Genomic DNA, 14,982 nt, shown 5'->3' with positions numbered 1-14,982 from the left:
TTGTTGATTAGATGTTCCTTCTACCTCATCTATTCACTTGGTCTGGAAAGCTTAGTGCTTTGTCGTACGTACTGCTTATAATGATATTTGTATGGTACAAAATAGAGTGAACTGTGAAATAGACTTTAAAAACTGATATACAGACATCTATGAATGTATTTGAATATATTATGTGTGTGTACTGTATTGGAATATGTATGAATACATATATGTATTTGAATATATTTCTGTTAAAGAAAAGATAATAAAAGATACAACTTGAGATATCTGAAAGGAAGCATTAATTCTTCCCACTCAAACATTGTTGTACATAGTCCTTTTCATGAGTCTCAACAAGTCATATTTGATTGCAGGGGGAGAAAAGATGAAACTTGTGTCTGATATTGAAAGAAAACACACCCCAATTTCTTCTAATTAGAGATTTCTTCTAAGCAGTGAGACATGACATATTACAGTCTTGCTATTCATAGTTTTTATCAATATAAAAATGGATAATTTTGTCTGAATCCTTGACATCAGTGACAGCCAGAAGCTTAGTGCTAAAAATTTTTCCACTTTTGCAGATTTTATCAGGTGGATCAATAAAAGACATTACCACTTCCTACAAATGTTATTTCTCCTGTAAATTAAGCAGATGTTACAGGAAAAATATTTTATTTACTGGTTTTGTATTTTCTTTTTTTTGATTTTCAGTGTATGCTGTCTTTGTTTTGAGTCAGGAAGGGAGTTCACATGATATGTTCTCTACATGTCTTTTTTCCATTTTCATTGCATCTCCTTTAATTCATTCAGTTTCTTGAAGGAGCAATAACATACTTGAGAGCAAGAGGGCTTTTACATACCCAATTGCTTTTCATCATCCTCTTCCAAATAGCTTCTAATTCCACAATGTCGTTCAAGGTTAAATAGTAAATAAACCTCCGAACATTGTAAGTGGATTTTACAATGTCAGTGTTTATTTCCATGTAGATGAAAGTGTATGGAAGTCCATCAAAATGCTTAAATCAATTCTTTAGAGTTTTTTACTCTGTATCTTGGAGGTATTGCAAAGAATAGTTTGACTTTTATCTACTATTTTTTAATTTCTATTGTCAAGTGTTAGAATGTGTAAACATAGTAAATTCATTAAATAATCCCCTATATTAATCTGACTGTTTGGGATCTGAGGAGAAATATGTTTGTGTCACTGGAGGAAACTGAGATTTAAAGCCCACTGGTCTCTTTTGTGTATAATTTACATGAGAATCCAAAATTACTGTGTTTTAACATTTCCTGTATTTGAAGATCAAATATGATTATTTATAGGAAAAGATACATAAAAACCTTAGTATTTTTGCAATTTTCTTCCAGGGTTCTAGATTTTATGAAAATGAACTTAAAAAAGATCAACAAGTTAATCAACGAATTGAAAAAATGATGCAGCTAAAAGAAAAAATTACAACACAGCAGCTCTTGAAAGCGCAGCTGCAGGTATTAAACTTTTAAAGACTTTTGAGTAGATGGTGAATGATAGACATTTTAGTGACTTTTAGTTTATAAATTGTAGTCATAAGCATGGTGTGAACTAGCATTTTTATGTTAGTCATGCAAGTAGAAGTGCACAGTGTTTTAATGTAATGTTATTAAAAACTTTCTAGAAGAATAGATTGTAAAATCACTCTAAAATGTTCCTTAAATGAGTAAAATGCAGCTAAGTAATTCCTGGTCTTCTATGTCTGATCAGTTTAAAGGGACATCATTATGGTTTATGTAAAACTTTTAAGTACCTTGTCAGTAAAAGTCATATCAGTCTTGAGTTTATTTGCTGTTTTTATAATGTATGTATCTTTGTGGTCAGTGGCCTGCAGTGGGATAAGGGAGATCACAATTTTCAGCTTCTCCGGATATAATTTATTCTATATTTATGCTAATTAATGAAATCATCATCATAGGAAGCAGTTAAAATAAATGCAAGTGTCCTAACTAAAAACACAATGAGGATATTTCTCTTCTCACGTGCTAATGATAGATTCTGTGATTATAATATCTGAAGTATTAGCATGTATAGGTAGTACATGTAAAGGTTGTTGAAAGCAAATAGCACCAAGGTTGCACAGGCACAAGAGAATTAAAATTGCTTGTAAAAGTTTAATTTCTTTTCCTTTTAGTTTGTACTCTGATTCATTCTTCAGTTACATGATTGCTTGCTGGTTTTCCCTAACAGGATTGCTGCTTCATTCAGTGCACAATGCAGGCAGTGTTCACTGAGTGGGCAGTTATTCTATATTTACTGTTGTCCTCAGTGTTTAATAGGTGGCCCCAAGCTTTTATTTTTTGTATGCTAGCCTAATCCAGGTTTGACTACAGAATTACTAATTTGCTCATAGACTTCTCTATATTGTACACCACACAGTATGAATTATTGCAATTATTCTTGCAATAGTTACAGAAAGGTAGAGTGTTATTTTTGTTTGGTAGATGGGGAGCTGAAGCACATGAAGGTTAGACAGATCCATTAATTTTGAATGCCATTGTGAGGATTATAGGTCATGAGCTTTGCTGTACAGTCTTTTTTTTGTTATTACAGATTTGCAAATTGCTTCTGTAAATTAGATGCCAGTCTCTCAAATTTGTGCTCAGAAAACCTTGCAATTACTGAGTACCTCTGAAAAGTTTGTTATAAGCTTATATGCCTCAATTATTTTAGTTGATTTTTAGCATATATCAGTAATATCTCTGCTTGTCTGCTGATCTTTTCAGTTTTCTAGGGTAGCTTTTAATTGCAAGTTCTGACCCTTTTGCTCTCTCCTCTGCTTTCGTGTAATTTATATTATCTTAAATTTTCCTTTTCTTATCCCACATCCCCAGATTACCATTAGTCCTCTTTTCAATGCAGCCCTTGTCTATGCTGCCAGAGTACCCATTGAAATCCTTAGTCTCCTAGCCCAGCCATTCTTTATCTGTCTGTGTGCAATATCATTAAGTGCCTCCCACTTTTCCTGTCATTTAACTGCCAGCTACTCTTCTCCAGGCTGTTATCTGCACTTTTAACTTTGCAAGACTTGTTTTCTTTATTTGGTTTTATATCTTTATTTATATATAAAGATATTTTATATCTTTATTTTATATCTTTATCTATATTTGGTTTTAATATCTTCTATATATTGTTTAATCAGCTTCTCTAGATCTTCAGATTTAGATATAGTCAGTTCTAATGATATTTTTCTTTACTGTTGTTGTTTATTGAGTTCTTTAGCTGTTCATTCTAGTAGTATTTTCTGATATACCATGATTTATTCTTTTAAAATTTGTGAATAGTACTGCAGAATTACAAAGATAACCATCTATACACTTCTGTGAACGCTGCAAGTTTTCATCTGCTGATCATATCTTGTTAGTAGGATGATTGGAGGCTCAGGTACGACTTCCTAAGCTGGCAGTTGATCTAAGTGCTGTAATATAAAAACAAATAAAAAAAATCCTCACTAACTGGGTTTGTTAGACAAAATCCTGGTTACATAGTTTTAACAGTAATATAAATAAAATGTAGGATCTGCAACATAATGCTGTGTTTCTCACCACTATAGTGTGTATATACCAAGGAATTTGCAAGTGTATTTCTGGTATCTTTACAATTTCCTCAGAAAGCATTCTTTGCAGAAAGGCACTTACACTGATAGATTTTTCAAACACTGAAGATTAGAAAGTATTTGTAAATCTTCTTAAAACTGTTGTTTCTGTGTCCAGATATTTCTTTGAGGTTTTGTTTCATGGGTTGGGTTTTTTTTTTAATAATCTTAAATGTGAGAGGAAGTTTGAAGTTTTCCTAACGAATGTCATTGTCATCTTTTATGGGAAATTATGTACTGTACAGTATCATGTAATTCTTAATTTTTGAAAACTTTTCTGTAACAGAGTTAGATCATTGTAACATCCCTGAGTGGAATTACTTGAAATTCAGCGGTACTGTTAACAAGTATACATAGAAAGTATTAAAAAGTAATATTAAAAGTGTATGTATATATACACACACACATACACACACATATATGTACTTTTACAAGTATGATTAACTATTCTTAAAAGTGTACTTTTAAACTTGTGTTTTGCATCATGGGATAAAAAAGAATGAGAGGTCACTCTTTAATTATCTCAACTAGAAATCAAATTAAAGTTCTGACTACAGTTTGTGGTTTTTAGTTTTGGATTTTTTTTTTCATCCAACTTGGAAATAAAAAACTTAGCATATCTTTTTACCCTCAAAGAAGAGTTGAAAGCAGCTTTTACAAGTAGTTAACCTTGTTTGTCTCTGAGGAATTCCATAGTTTTCTTTATCTTGCTATAAAAATATTATAAGCGCCCAGAATTCTCTGAGTATGTCTTGATGTGTTTTGTTTTGGCATATTACTTTTGTTGATTTCTTTTGTTAAAGAGTTATATTTTTATGTTTATGTTTATTTTAATGTAATTTTACATCATTCTTAAGATGCATATGTTAATTTATATGTAAATATGTTAGAAACACATATGGGGTGAGAAAGCAAAAAGAAGTTTGTTATAACTGTGATAAATTGAAGTACTGAAGTTATGTAACTAGAGGAGCAACTGACAGAATTAATTAAGCATTTCATTAAGTATAGTTTAAAATAAGGATGCTGTTCATGATGATAGTGTACCTTGAACTCCTGCTGTTTGAATAACATAATAAAAATATTGTAAATTCCCCACTTTTTTCTTTGATGATTGCTGGCCTCAGGAGGCCTACTGTGCGTGCTCCTCTGTATGGAATATCTTGGTTTGGGGCCCCATTCTAGCCTTTCATTCCTCAAATCAACTTGGAACAGAGACAAAACTTTGTAAATTATTACTCAGTAATTAAGTTGTAACATTCATAGCTGTTTGCTTTGGTTCAAATGTCTTCAGCCCCCAAGATGGGTTTTTTGGTAAGATTTTTATATTTTTTATTGAGCAGCTCTGTCAAGGGAAAAAAGAGGAGAGAAGCTATCTTCAACTAACCATGCAAATTGCATGTAAACATTTCTCTCTGGGACCAAAAACCCATTGCTGTCAATCCAGAGACGTTTCTGTAACAGTGTCATGTCATGAATATGTGTGTGTCCCTGTCTTTGGAAGCAAAGTGAAACTTTGGTTCCTTTTGACTGCTTACATGTCTTGTGGTATGTTACACTTGTATTTTGTTTTTTGTTTTTTTCTAGCAGAAACTATAAACTTGTTTGGTTTTTTTTCTAGCAGAAGCAATCTTTTGTTGAGTAAATAGAGGTTAGGATCCCTCTTATATGGATCCCTGTAACAAATATTGAGGAAATTTATCAAGGAATTACGAGTAGCTTCCTTAGCAGTAAATGAACCTGTTTGTTTGAGGCCTTGTTTCTGACAAGAAAGATGGATCTGCCCTGAGCAGTTGGTCTTCTCTTCCCCTGTCTAGGCCAATTTTCTGAAGTGTGATAGCATAATTTAGGAGTGTTGGAAATTCTCTAATAGCACATTTTCAGGTTTATTTGGTTTGTTTTTTTAAATAACCAATGACAGTAGATAAAGCTGCATATTAAATAGTCTTACAAAGTTTCTGTTTGAAACAGGCGATGTATCTTTTTTTTCTGCCTAGTCATATTTTTTTGTTTCGTTGGGTTGGGTTTTTTTGTCATTGAGTTTACAGCAGTGCACTTCATGAGCGGAAGTTTGGTCACAAGCTTGGCTGAGGTGTTTTTTTAAGCTATATTCCAGACACATTTGAATTTTTAGGATCATCTGTACTGTTGCACTTTTGTCAGGTTAATAGTTTTTATTGGTTTATTTTGTTCAGGTGGACAAACTTGTGGTAGAACTGGAACAGAGCCGTAACCTTAGCAGTACAATTGTACACATTGACATGGATGCGTTCTATGCAGCTGTGGAAATGCGAGACAATCCAGAGCTGAAGGGAAAACCTATAGCAGTGGGATCAATGAGTATGCTGGTAAGGCTGAATGTCAAGCTAATGGAGAAATCAGTTATATGGATCTAAATCGTAATGAACCATACAGTAATTACATAATGACATATAGAGAGATGAGATATATAATGAGATACAGAGAATATTTGTAAGTATGGGAAAAAAAAATGAAAACCCAAAAAGAATAGAGGAAACATCTATTAGACTGGATGATGTAAGCTGGACCGTATTTTTCAGCATGAAGTATACTGATGAAAGTTTGAAGCATATAAACAGATTGAAAAGTGCGGTATGGGAAATGCATATAAACTCTCAACCTTGTGAGTCTTTTCTGTGTGGAGATAGGTGATAAGAACTTTATTATTTAACACTAATCTTCAAGGAAATCTTGATTACTAAACACTAAACCTATTTAATCTCTCCTAAGTCCACCTCAAATTACCATGCTAGGCGATATGGTGTACGTGCAGCCATGCCTGGATTTATCGCCAAAAAGCTATGTCCACATCTAACTATAGTACCATTGAACTTTGAAAAATACGGCAAAGTGAGTAAAGAGGTAAGTCTGAAAATACTGTCTGACCAGAAGTCCACGTACTTGGTTTTATACTCTTATAGTACATTAGGTTTAGACAGTACGAAAAATGGTAAGCTCTTCAGTGATGTGGCTTTCAGCATAAGTGAAAAAAAAACCAAAACAGTGGTACTTCTGGGAAAGGAGATGAAAAAAAATTATATTTGCCCATCTTGCCATTTTAAGGAAGTCAGTATTGATGCTGATATTGAGAGAGATTTTCAAACTCTTGTATTGAGCTAGTGATACCACTTGAGCCTTATTATTTTTACTGTGGAGCATAATCTATTCACTAGGAAACTGCAAGTACATAGGAAATACAAAGATAATAATTGTGTATTATGCGTAATTGGCATTTTGAATGCTATGATTGCTGCAGAGAGATGCAAAAAGCATGAGTGAATTCATAATGCAGATTCACTTGTTTTAGAAGGAGGCACTTGAAATAAAAGGCAAAAAATCAGAGAGAAAAGAAATAATATTTTCGTTTAATGGAAGTAATTCTGTGTAGTGCCAGGAGAAATACTTAGGATACCTGAAGTCCTGTTTTAAAATAAATCTTTTGAAGGTCTTAAATCATACTAGTGCATGACATAAGTGTCTTGACTGTAATAAAATTATGCCAGGAATAATTTATTTATTTATATGAAGCCTCAATCTTGTCACATAAATAAACTACTAGTTTTGATTTACTTTGATTTCTCTCACTTCCATTGTTAAAAATCATGTCTAAAGATGAGTGGTTCAGAATGGGTTTTAACTTCAAAAAACTTTGGATTTCATGATCTGTACTTCATTTGTTTGATGGGGTAGAGTATTAAAGGTTCAGTTTGATTTGGTTTTTTAGTTGTTTTTCGCTTGGAATTTGGATTGAAATTTTTAAAATACATTTCATTTTATCATTAAAATTGAGCAGTGAATTCTATATATTTAATTAGTTTCAGACTGATGAAGTACATATAAACAAATATACTACCTAAGAATTTGACCAAATTTGAAAGAAAAAACTTGATGCAGGCAAATTTTCCTTCTGGTTTTTAAAAAAGAGGGAGAGGGAGGGAAGAACAGAAAAGGTAGAGATTTTATTTTTTACCATTTATTTTATTATGTTGCCTTTTATCTAGATGCACTTACCACTAAAGATTTGTCTATCAGGTTTTGCCTGTGACATTAACCAGTGCTCTAAAACATTGTTTATAACTTTGATTGTAATTTCAAACTTCTGTAGTATGGGGTTTTTTAACCTTTGCTTGTGTGATGTCTGGCACACAGTACACAGAAAGGTTCATCGAATCATGTTCTTTATTGAGTTCCAGGATCCCCAGAGTTTTATTCAGATGGTAACTGCAGTGTCTGTGAACCCAGTACCAGTGGAGTCCTTATACAATGATCTTGATGACTTTTGCTCAGAATATATTTAGTTCTCACTATTATTGATATCTTGCTACTTGTGAGAAGCAATAGTGTAGTCTTTCAGTGTCAATAAACAATTTGTTGTATAAATATCTTAATATTGTTTGATCATTTTGAAGTTTCAGAGTGTATTTGGTACATGTAATTAATTGTGTGTCAAGATCTGCTCTAACAGTGACAAGGCTTTAAAAGTTTAACTATTTGTTATTCTTAAGGTTAGAGAAATACTTGCTGAATACGATCACAATTTTATGCCTATGGGCCTAGATGAGGCCTATCTGAACATAACAGAGCACTTGGAGGAAAGACTGAACTGGCCTGAAGAAAAGAGAAGGTTCTTCTTTTACACAGAAAGTACTACAGAAAAAGGTGGGCAAATTAGTCTCTTTTCACACAGTCATCTGACACTGAGAGGACAGAAAGTTTTTTACAGGGATCCTTAGCAGAATGATGATGGCACTGAATCGTAGCTACAATTAAAGCTTTGTTTTCTTAACAGGAAGTTAGGATCAGTATAGCACAGAATGTATTATTAGAATAGCACATGATTTCTAGAAGCAGAATCAATGTAGTACAATCTGTAAGTAGCATAATCTAGAATTTGTGATACAACTTAACATATATGATTTCTAATCACCCAGATGCTCTGAAGATTGGGTTGGATTGGATCTTGATTCATGATTTGCTGCTTCAATATAGCAATTGTAATCTAGACTTGCAAATCATATAAAAGAGCATGTGTTGCTCCCTCAGACCTTGGAGGAAGCAGACGATGGTGAAAGTGTTACCGGCCAGTGGGACATCCCAGTCTCACTGACCAGCAGTGGTTCTGGCCCACATTCCTTCTTAGGACTATTAACGTCTTGATTTTACAGACAGTGCTCTGGCTGCTGTTACGCTTCTCGCTTCAGTGAGGGGCTGATCAACAGCACTGGGTTGGTGGGTGCCTGAGGTCTTCATGACCAGCAAGGAGGGAAGTAATCGGCCTGGTGCCTAGCAACCTTGAGGCCAGTAGGGAAGGGAAACAGAAATCTGTTCAGTTTGTCTGCACAGGACCTTCAGGGCCTGATAATGAGGGGAAACGGAACAAATGTGTAACTTGGTCCCAGAAGAAGGCTGCTTGCCTTATGAGATGGCATTAGTTATGCTAACCACATTGCCAGGGGTCAGGAGCAGGCAGTACTGATCACACATGCATGTGATGTCAGCTTCAGATAAATGCAGCCATTGAAAGTATATGCTTAAGTCTTTGCATAATTTATCTTCCCATATACTCCTACTTCTGAGTTGTTGATGAGTAGCAGAGGAAGTTAATCTGTAAACTATTACATAAAAGGAGTTTTGCTAATGATTTGGACAGTAAAGTCTGTAGAGTCAGGCAAAAGGCTGCTGACATTACTTTGTTCTACCATGACTGCAGTTGAAAACAAGCTCACCAGGCAAATGGTTCTAGAGCTGCATATTCCAGAACCCTAATTTTTTTTGAAGAATATTGAAAAAACTTCTGCAAAAGGTTTTTATTCTGGAAGTTAAGTTCAGTCTCTTAGCTGATTCTTAGACTATCAACCAAGCTCATACTGTATTAACAGCAAAACAGTTGAGCTCTCCTTTCTTCAAACAAAAAAGCAATACAATATCTTTGGCCAAGTATTTACCTTTTTTTTCCACTAAACAGAAAAAAGCAAAACTACTTATGAATTATCTTCAGTCACTGCAGAAGGAAGTTAATGAAGTGTATGTTTTACATGGATGGATTAATTGTTTGTGTTTCTATCTAATATAGATAAATATTATAAAAATATATCTGCCAAATTTAATGAAAGTGGGTACTCTTCTTCACCGGTACTGTTTGAAGACAATACACCTCTGATGGGTGACCATGCTAAACAAAGAGATCCATCAGCAGAAAATTCAGTTGTCTTTGGAACTTCTGCAGAGGAAGTTGTAAAAGAAATTCGCTTTAGGATTGAGCAGAAAACTCAACTGACTGCTAGTGCAGGTATTCATACATATATGAATAATAATAATCTCTTTATTTCCACAGTGTCATCTACTCTAATCTGAGAAGGCATTAATTAAGAAATTAACGATGCCACAACATTCTTGTGCAGCAAGGAATGTGCTCTCTTGGCAAGTCTGCAAAGACTGTGACTTTCAAGTGTTTCAAGAGACGCAATGTTTGTCAAAGTCACTCTTGCTTTTTGTGTGTTTGAGTTTTTTTAATCAGAGAAACAGATATGTCATTTTTTGCTTCTTTCTTCTTGAAATAAAAGTAGTGTGTTCAGGAGCTAATCTTGGAACAGATGGTTGCTGTTTTACTGCTGCATCTAGATTGTTTTCATAAGCCGATGATCACAGTGAAATCTGGCAGTGGTTGCTAAATTGCTGTTTGAATAGCAGATCTGTATTGTTAAGTATTTCTATCAGTTCTCCATACTGTTCCTTGCTTATGCCAGTATCAGGATTCATTAAAAAGTTAGTTCTCAGAAAAGAAAATATGTGTTGAAGTTAGTCAACTATTTATTCACCACTTTTTTATTATTTACCATTCCAAGTTTTATGTCTTTTGACTTTAGGCAACCTACCTGTAAGTCTCAACTGTGTTGATAAAGATCTTCATTACATCACTAGAAAAACTGTATGTCCCTAGCCACTTAGTTTGAATGCTATCCAAACTGCTTTGTGAACCAGGTCAGTGAGGCATGAGGGAGAGCTGAGCTTTATGAGACAGATATGGAACACCAGGGGAGTATTGAATGTAAGCAGAGGTAAAAAACCAGCTAGTAGTTAAGAAGCAGGATGAGACCCCCATCTTTCATGTATGTTGTCTCATGAGTGGTAGAAAAATAATAAGTTTGTTGTACTGAAATTATGTCTTCCTAAGGATAAATTAGTGTCTAAAAAACACAAAGCTTTTGTAAGCACATCAGAAGCTTTAAAACAAATATCGAAAACCAGATTGCTAATTTAAAAAATACTGATAATCAATAATAAATAGAATTACTTGAACCGTCTTGAATAATACATTGTATTAGTGAGTAAATGAAAAATGGCCACTAGAGCTGTACCACAGAAAAATTCTATTTTTCTTGCTAAATCAATACCAGAGGTCATTTGTAAAAACAGTTACTTCGATAGAGGAATTCTCACTCATCCTTACCAGTGTCAGTGAAATATATACATGTTTCTAAATGGCCACATAGCAGTGGTAGCCTACAAAAGGCTAAGTTGGTAAATTTTGTCAAAATCAATTTATTCTTTGCTGAAACACAAGGAAGAAATACCTCTTTTTCATTAAGAGTTGATCATGGCTGCCATTGTAAGCATTTCTGTTTGTCTTACCATAATCAATAATGGTAAAATCGTCCAATTGTGTAACTGATGTTACTTTTAAACACTTGGTATTTAACCCCTCAAGACTGATTAGTGGATACTGTTTTACCCTGTTTTAAAATAGTAGGTATACTTTATCTGGTGCATCCATTATATTTTATCTAGCACATGTATTAGATTCTCATTACAAAATATCTTACAGAATTGTAACAGATCTGGTTATCAGTTACTGTCATTCTTTTGCTTATATTTAGTCTTTCCCGAGTGTGTAGGCTGCTCTTGTGTCTTTAAATACTGAACAGTTGAAATTAAATGTCTTGTATTTAAAAAAAATATGGCTTTGCTTCTTTGTTTTTAAGGAATAGCACCAAATACAATGTTAGCAAAAATGTGCAGTGATCGTAACAAACCTAATGGGCAATGCAGAATTTCTCCTGAGAGACAAGCAGTGCTAGACTTCCTACAAGATTTACCTATTAGAAAGGTAAGAGATACCATGACATTTACTATGCACTCTTGTGTGTTCCTTGTGTTCTAAAAGCAAGGTTTCTACTGAAGAAATAGGTAGCTTGCCCAGTTGTGTTTGATTTAAGTTATTCTTGGTATTGAATCTACAAATGGAGAATTTCCAATGTAACAGTACTTAATCTTTTTCAGGTCCCAGGTATAGGAAAAGTAACGGAGAAGATGTTAAAAGCCCTTGGAATTGTGACTTGTTCACAACTTTACCAGCAGAGGGCACTGCTTTCTCTTCTTTTTTCAGAAGCATCTTGGCGTAATTTCTTGGCTATTTCCCTTGGTTTGGGTTCAACACATTTGGAAAAGTATGTTTTGGATTTTTTCCTTCTGCATATTCATTTTCGGAGTTTTTCCTTGTGTGTGTTACATACTGCACATTTTAATACATATTTTATTGACAAATACTATGAAAATTTGGATTTTTTTAATGTATTTTAAAAGATCTCTCAACCTGTTGTTGTTATGGCTAAGACACATGCATCAGCCAAACATTAAAAGGAAAAATTTTGTACAGCCATGTTTAATACATGGAATCATAGAATCATAGAATGATAGGGGTTGGAAGGGACCTTTAGAGATCATCTAGTCCAACCCCCCCTGCAGAAACAGGTCCACCTAGATCAGGTCGCATAGGAACATGTCCAGGCAGGTCTTGAAGACCTCCAAGGAAGGAGACTCCACAACCCCTCTGGGCAGCCTGTGCCACTGCTCCCTCACCCTCACAGTGAAATAGTTTTTTCTTATGTTTAACTGGAACTTTTTGTGTTCCAGCTACATCCCATTACCCCTTGTCCTGTCACTGGATACAACAGAAAAAAGGGATGTCCCAACCTCCTGACACCCACCATTTAGATATTTTTAAATATTAATAAGATCCCCCTTAAGTCTCCCCTTTTCTAGACTAAACAGCCCCAGTTTCTGCAGCCTTTCCTTGTATGAAAGATGTTCCAATCCCCTGATCATCTTGGTGGCCTTGTGCTGGACTCTCTCCACAAGTTCTCTGTCCCTCTTGAGCTGCGGAGCCCAGAACTGGACACAGGACTCCAGATGAGGTCTCACCAGGGCAGAGCAGAGGGGGAGAAGAACCTCCCTTGACCTGCTGGCTACACTCTTCTTAATCCATGCCAGGATGCCGTTGGCCTTCTTGGCCATGAGGGCACATTGCTGGCTCATGTTTAGCTTATTATCAATCAGGACTCCCAGGTCTCTCTCTGCAGAGCTGCTCTCCAGCAGGTCAATCCCCAGCCTGTGCATGGGGTTGTTCCTTGCCAGGTGTAGGACTCTGCGCTAGTTCTTGTTGAACCTCATGGGGTTCCTCTCTGTCCAACTCTCAAGCTTGTCGAGATCCCATTGAATAGCAGCACAGCCTTCTGGGGAATGAGCCAGTCCTCCCAGTTTGGTGTCATCAGCCAACTTGCTGAGGGTACACTCTGTCCCCTCATCCATGTCGTTTATGAAGATGTTGAACAAGACTGGCCCCAGAACCGATCCCTGTGGAACTCCACTGGCCACAGGCCTCCAACTCGACTCTGTGCCATTGATCACCACCCTCTGGGCTCTGTCATTCAGCCAGCTCATGATCCACCTCACTGTCCACTCATCCAACCTACAATACCTGAGCTTTCTGATGAAAGAAGTCTGTTAGAGAAGTTACGCGTTAAATATATATCAGTATCATCTACTATAACTTCAAGTTGCTAAAGTAGCTAAAGAGAAATGAGTTATCCTAAGCAGAAGTGTTCAGTCCTATTTCTATTACAAAAGGAGTATACATTCTATTGTTACCTGACTGTCATAAAAATTGCATTGGTATCTTATCTTCTCTGGTGGTGAGTTATAATGTTTCTAATGGGAGTAAGTGGGGTTTCTATGTCTCTTGTCATGTTTATGTACATATGTGTAATATTAACTTGTGAATTTCCTAGAATAGTACTAAATACTTTTATATCCTCTGTATCTCTTTCTTTTAGATTCGTACTACTTAAATGACTTTTATCCTCATGTTTTGGAGGGAAGAAATAAAGTACTAGTGTACTAGTGAATACATCTTTTCAATAATATGTGTCATTTTTAAGCCTGTCTTGGATACAAACATGGAACACTTCTTAGAAAAGCAAAACAAAACCACAGCATTTTGCTGCCTTAAGTTAGGATTGAGTCCCTTCTTTTAATCATTCCTTCCTTCTATACTTTCCAAAGTGATGAATTTCTAGTTAAAAATGACTTGGCAATGGTTTGATTTCTCTATGTGTTCCAAAGTGTCTTATGCACTTGGCCTATTCCATATTATTTCTGTTATTTCTCTGACAGTAACAGATCTTCTGGGTTTTTTTTTTCATTTGATTAAAAAATAATACACAGTTTGCAGTTTATAAACCAGTAATATGCTAGTACAAAGCTTTCTGTTGCTGTATTTTTTTTCCAGGAGTATTTTGACTTGAAACAAAATGCGGAGTTGGACTAACACTGTGAGGGTGACTTTGTAAAAAATGAAATGTAGTCTTCCAAAAATGTGTCTCTTTTTAGATAATGAAACCTCAAATTGTCCTTTAATAATTGGTGCACTCTCTCCCCTCATCCAACCCATTTAGTTGTTGAACAGTCTGGAAAATTGCCCAGTACATTTAGAATTAAAAAAAAAAAAAAAAAAAAACACAAAATCAAAAAGAAGCATTTCAAAAGCCTAGGTATCTAGAAGGAGAACACGATTTTAATTATATTGTCTAAGAAAATTATTTCTTGGTTTTATTAGCATCAACTTGATTCCAGTGATTTTGTTGTGAAGAAAGCAAGCCTTTAATATGCCAACACCTGAGATCTTTAGTTCATTTTAAGGTCATTGTCTTTGACTACCTTCTTTTAGGAAAATTTGGGGATATCAGATTTGTTCTTTCCAAACCTTACAAACAGAAGGAGGATCTAAAAAGAAAATGCTGAGGAAATGACATTTTCTCTGAAGAAAATACTCTTCTTATGTGCAGAAGTGTTATTAAAGTATGCCCCAAAACTGGAAAGAAAGAAACAAGAAAAGCCTTAACACATGCCTTTAACGTGAGCAAGAATTTAGACAGAAAGAAAACTGAATTCCTTGGATAGATGTTAAAATTTAAATAGATGTTCAGGATTTTAATAGCAGTGCTTCACAGCTACAGCTAGGTGATATGCATAGGATTTGTAATTAGTTTTGTTTTTAAATAAAACTCCTTTTAAG

At 34.9% G+C, this 14,982-nt stretch overlaps 1 protein-coding gene across 13 annotated transcripts in view; it reads left to right on the top strand.

Moving 5' to 3' along the window:
• POLK (DNA polymerase kappa) overlaps window positions 1–14,982 on the top strand; it is a 32,348-nt gene that overhangs the window by 6,675 nt on the left and 10,691 nt on the right. For 10 of the 13 annotated variants that reach the window (XR_009820931.1, XM_062019445.1, XM_062019444.1 and 7 more), the window contains 7 exons: window positions 1,351–1,470; window positions 5,804–5,956; window positions 6,360–6,491; window positions 8,135–8,288; window positions 9,703–9,918; window positions 11,612–11,736; window positions 11,910–12,076. Coding sequence is in view for 12 of the 13 variants with exons in the window: in XM_062019445.1 (XP_061875429.1) it covers window positions 1,351–1,470; window positions 5,804–5,956; window positions 6,360–6,491; window positions 8,135–8,288; window positions 9,703–9,918; window positions 11,612–11,736; window positions 11,910–12,076 (1,067 nt within the window). In the remaining variant the exon portion in view is untranslated. The remainder of the gene's footprint in view (window positions 1–1,350; window positions 1,471–5,803; window positions 5,957–6,359; window positions 6,492–8,134; window positions 8,289–9,702; window positions 9,919–11,611; window positions 11,737–11,909; window positions 12,077–14,982) is intronic. The other 3 variants (XM_062019452.1, XM_062019449.1, XM_062019451.1) reach the window with 2 other exon arrangements.

Source organism: Colius striatus, chromosome Z (assembly GCF_028858725.1).
Source record: "Colius striatus isolate bColStr4 chromosome Z, bColStr4.1.hap1, whole genome shotgun sequence".
Lineage (NCBI taxonomy): Eukaryota > Metazoa > Chordata > Aves > Coliiformes > Coliidae > Colius > Colius striatus.
The sequence above is the reverse complement of the archived record's forward strand: the minus strand, read 5'-3'. Positions and strand labels throughout refer to the sequence as shown.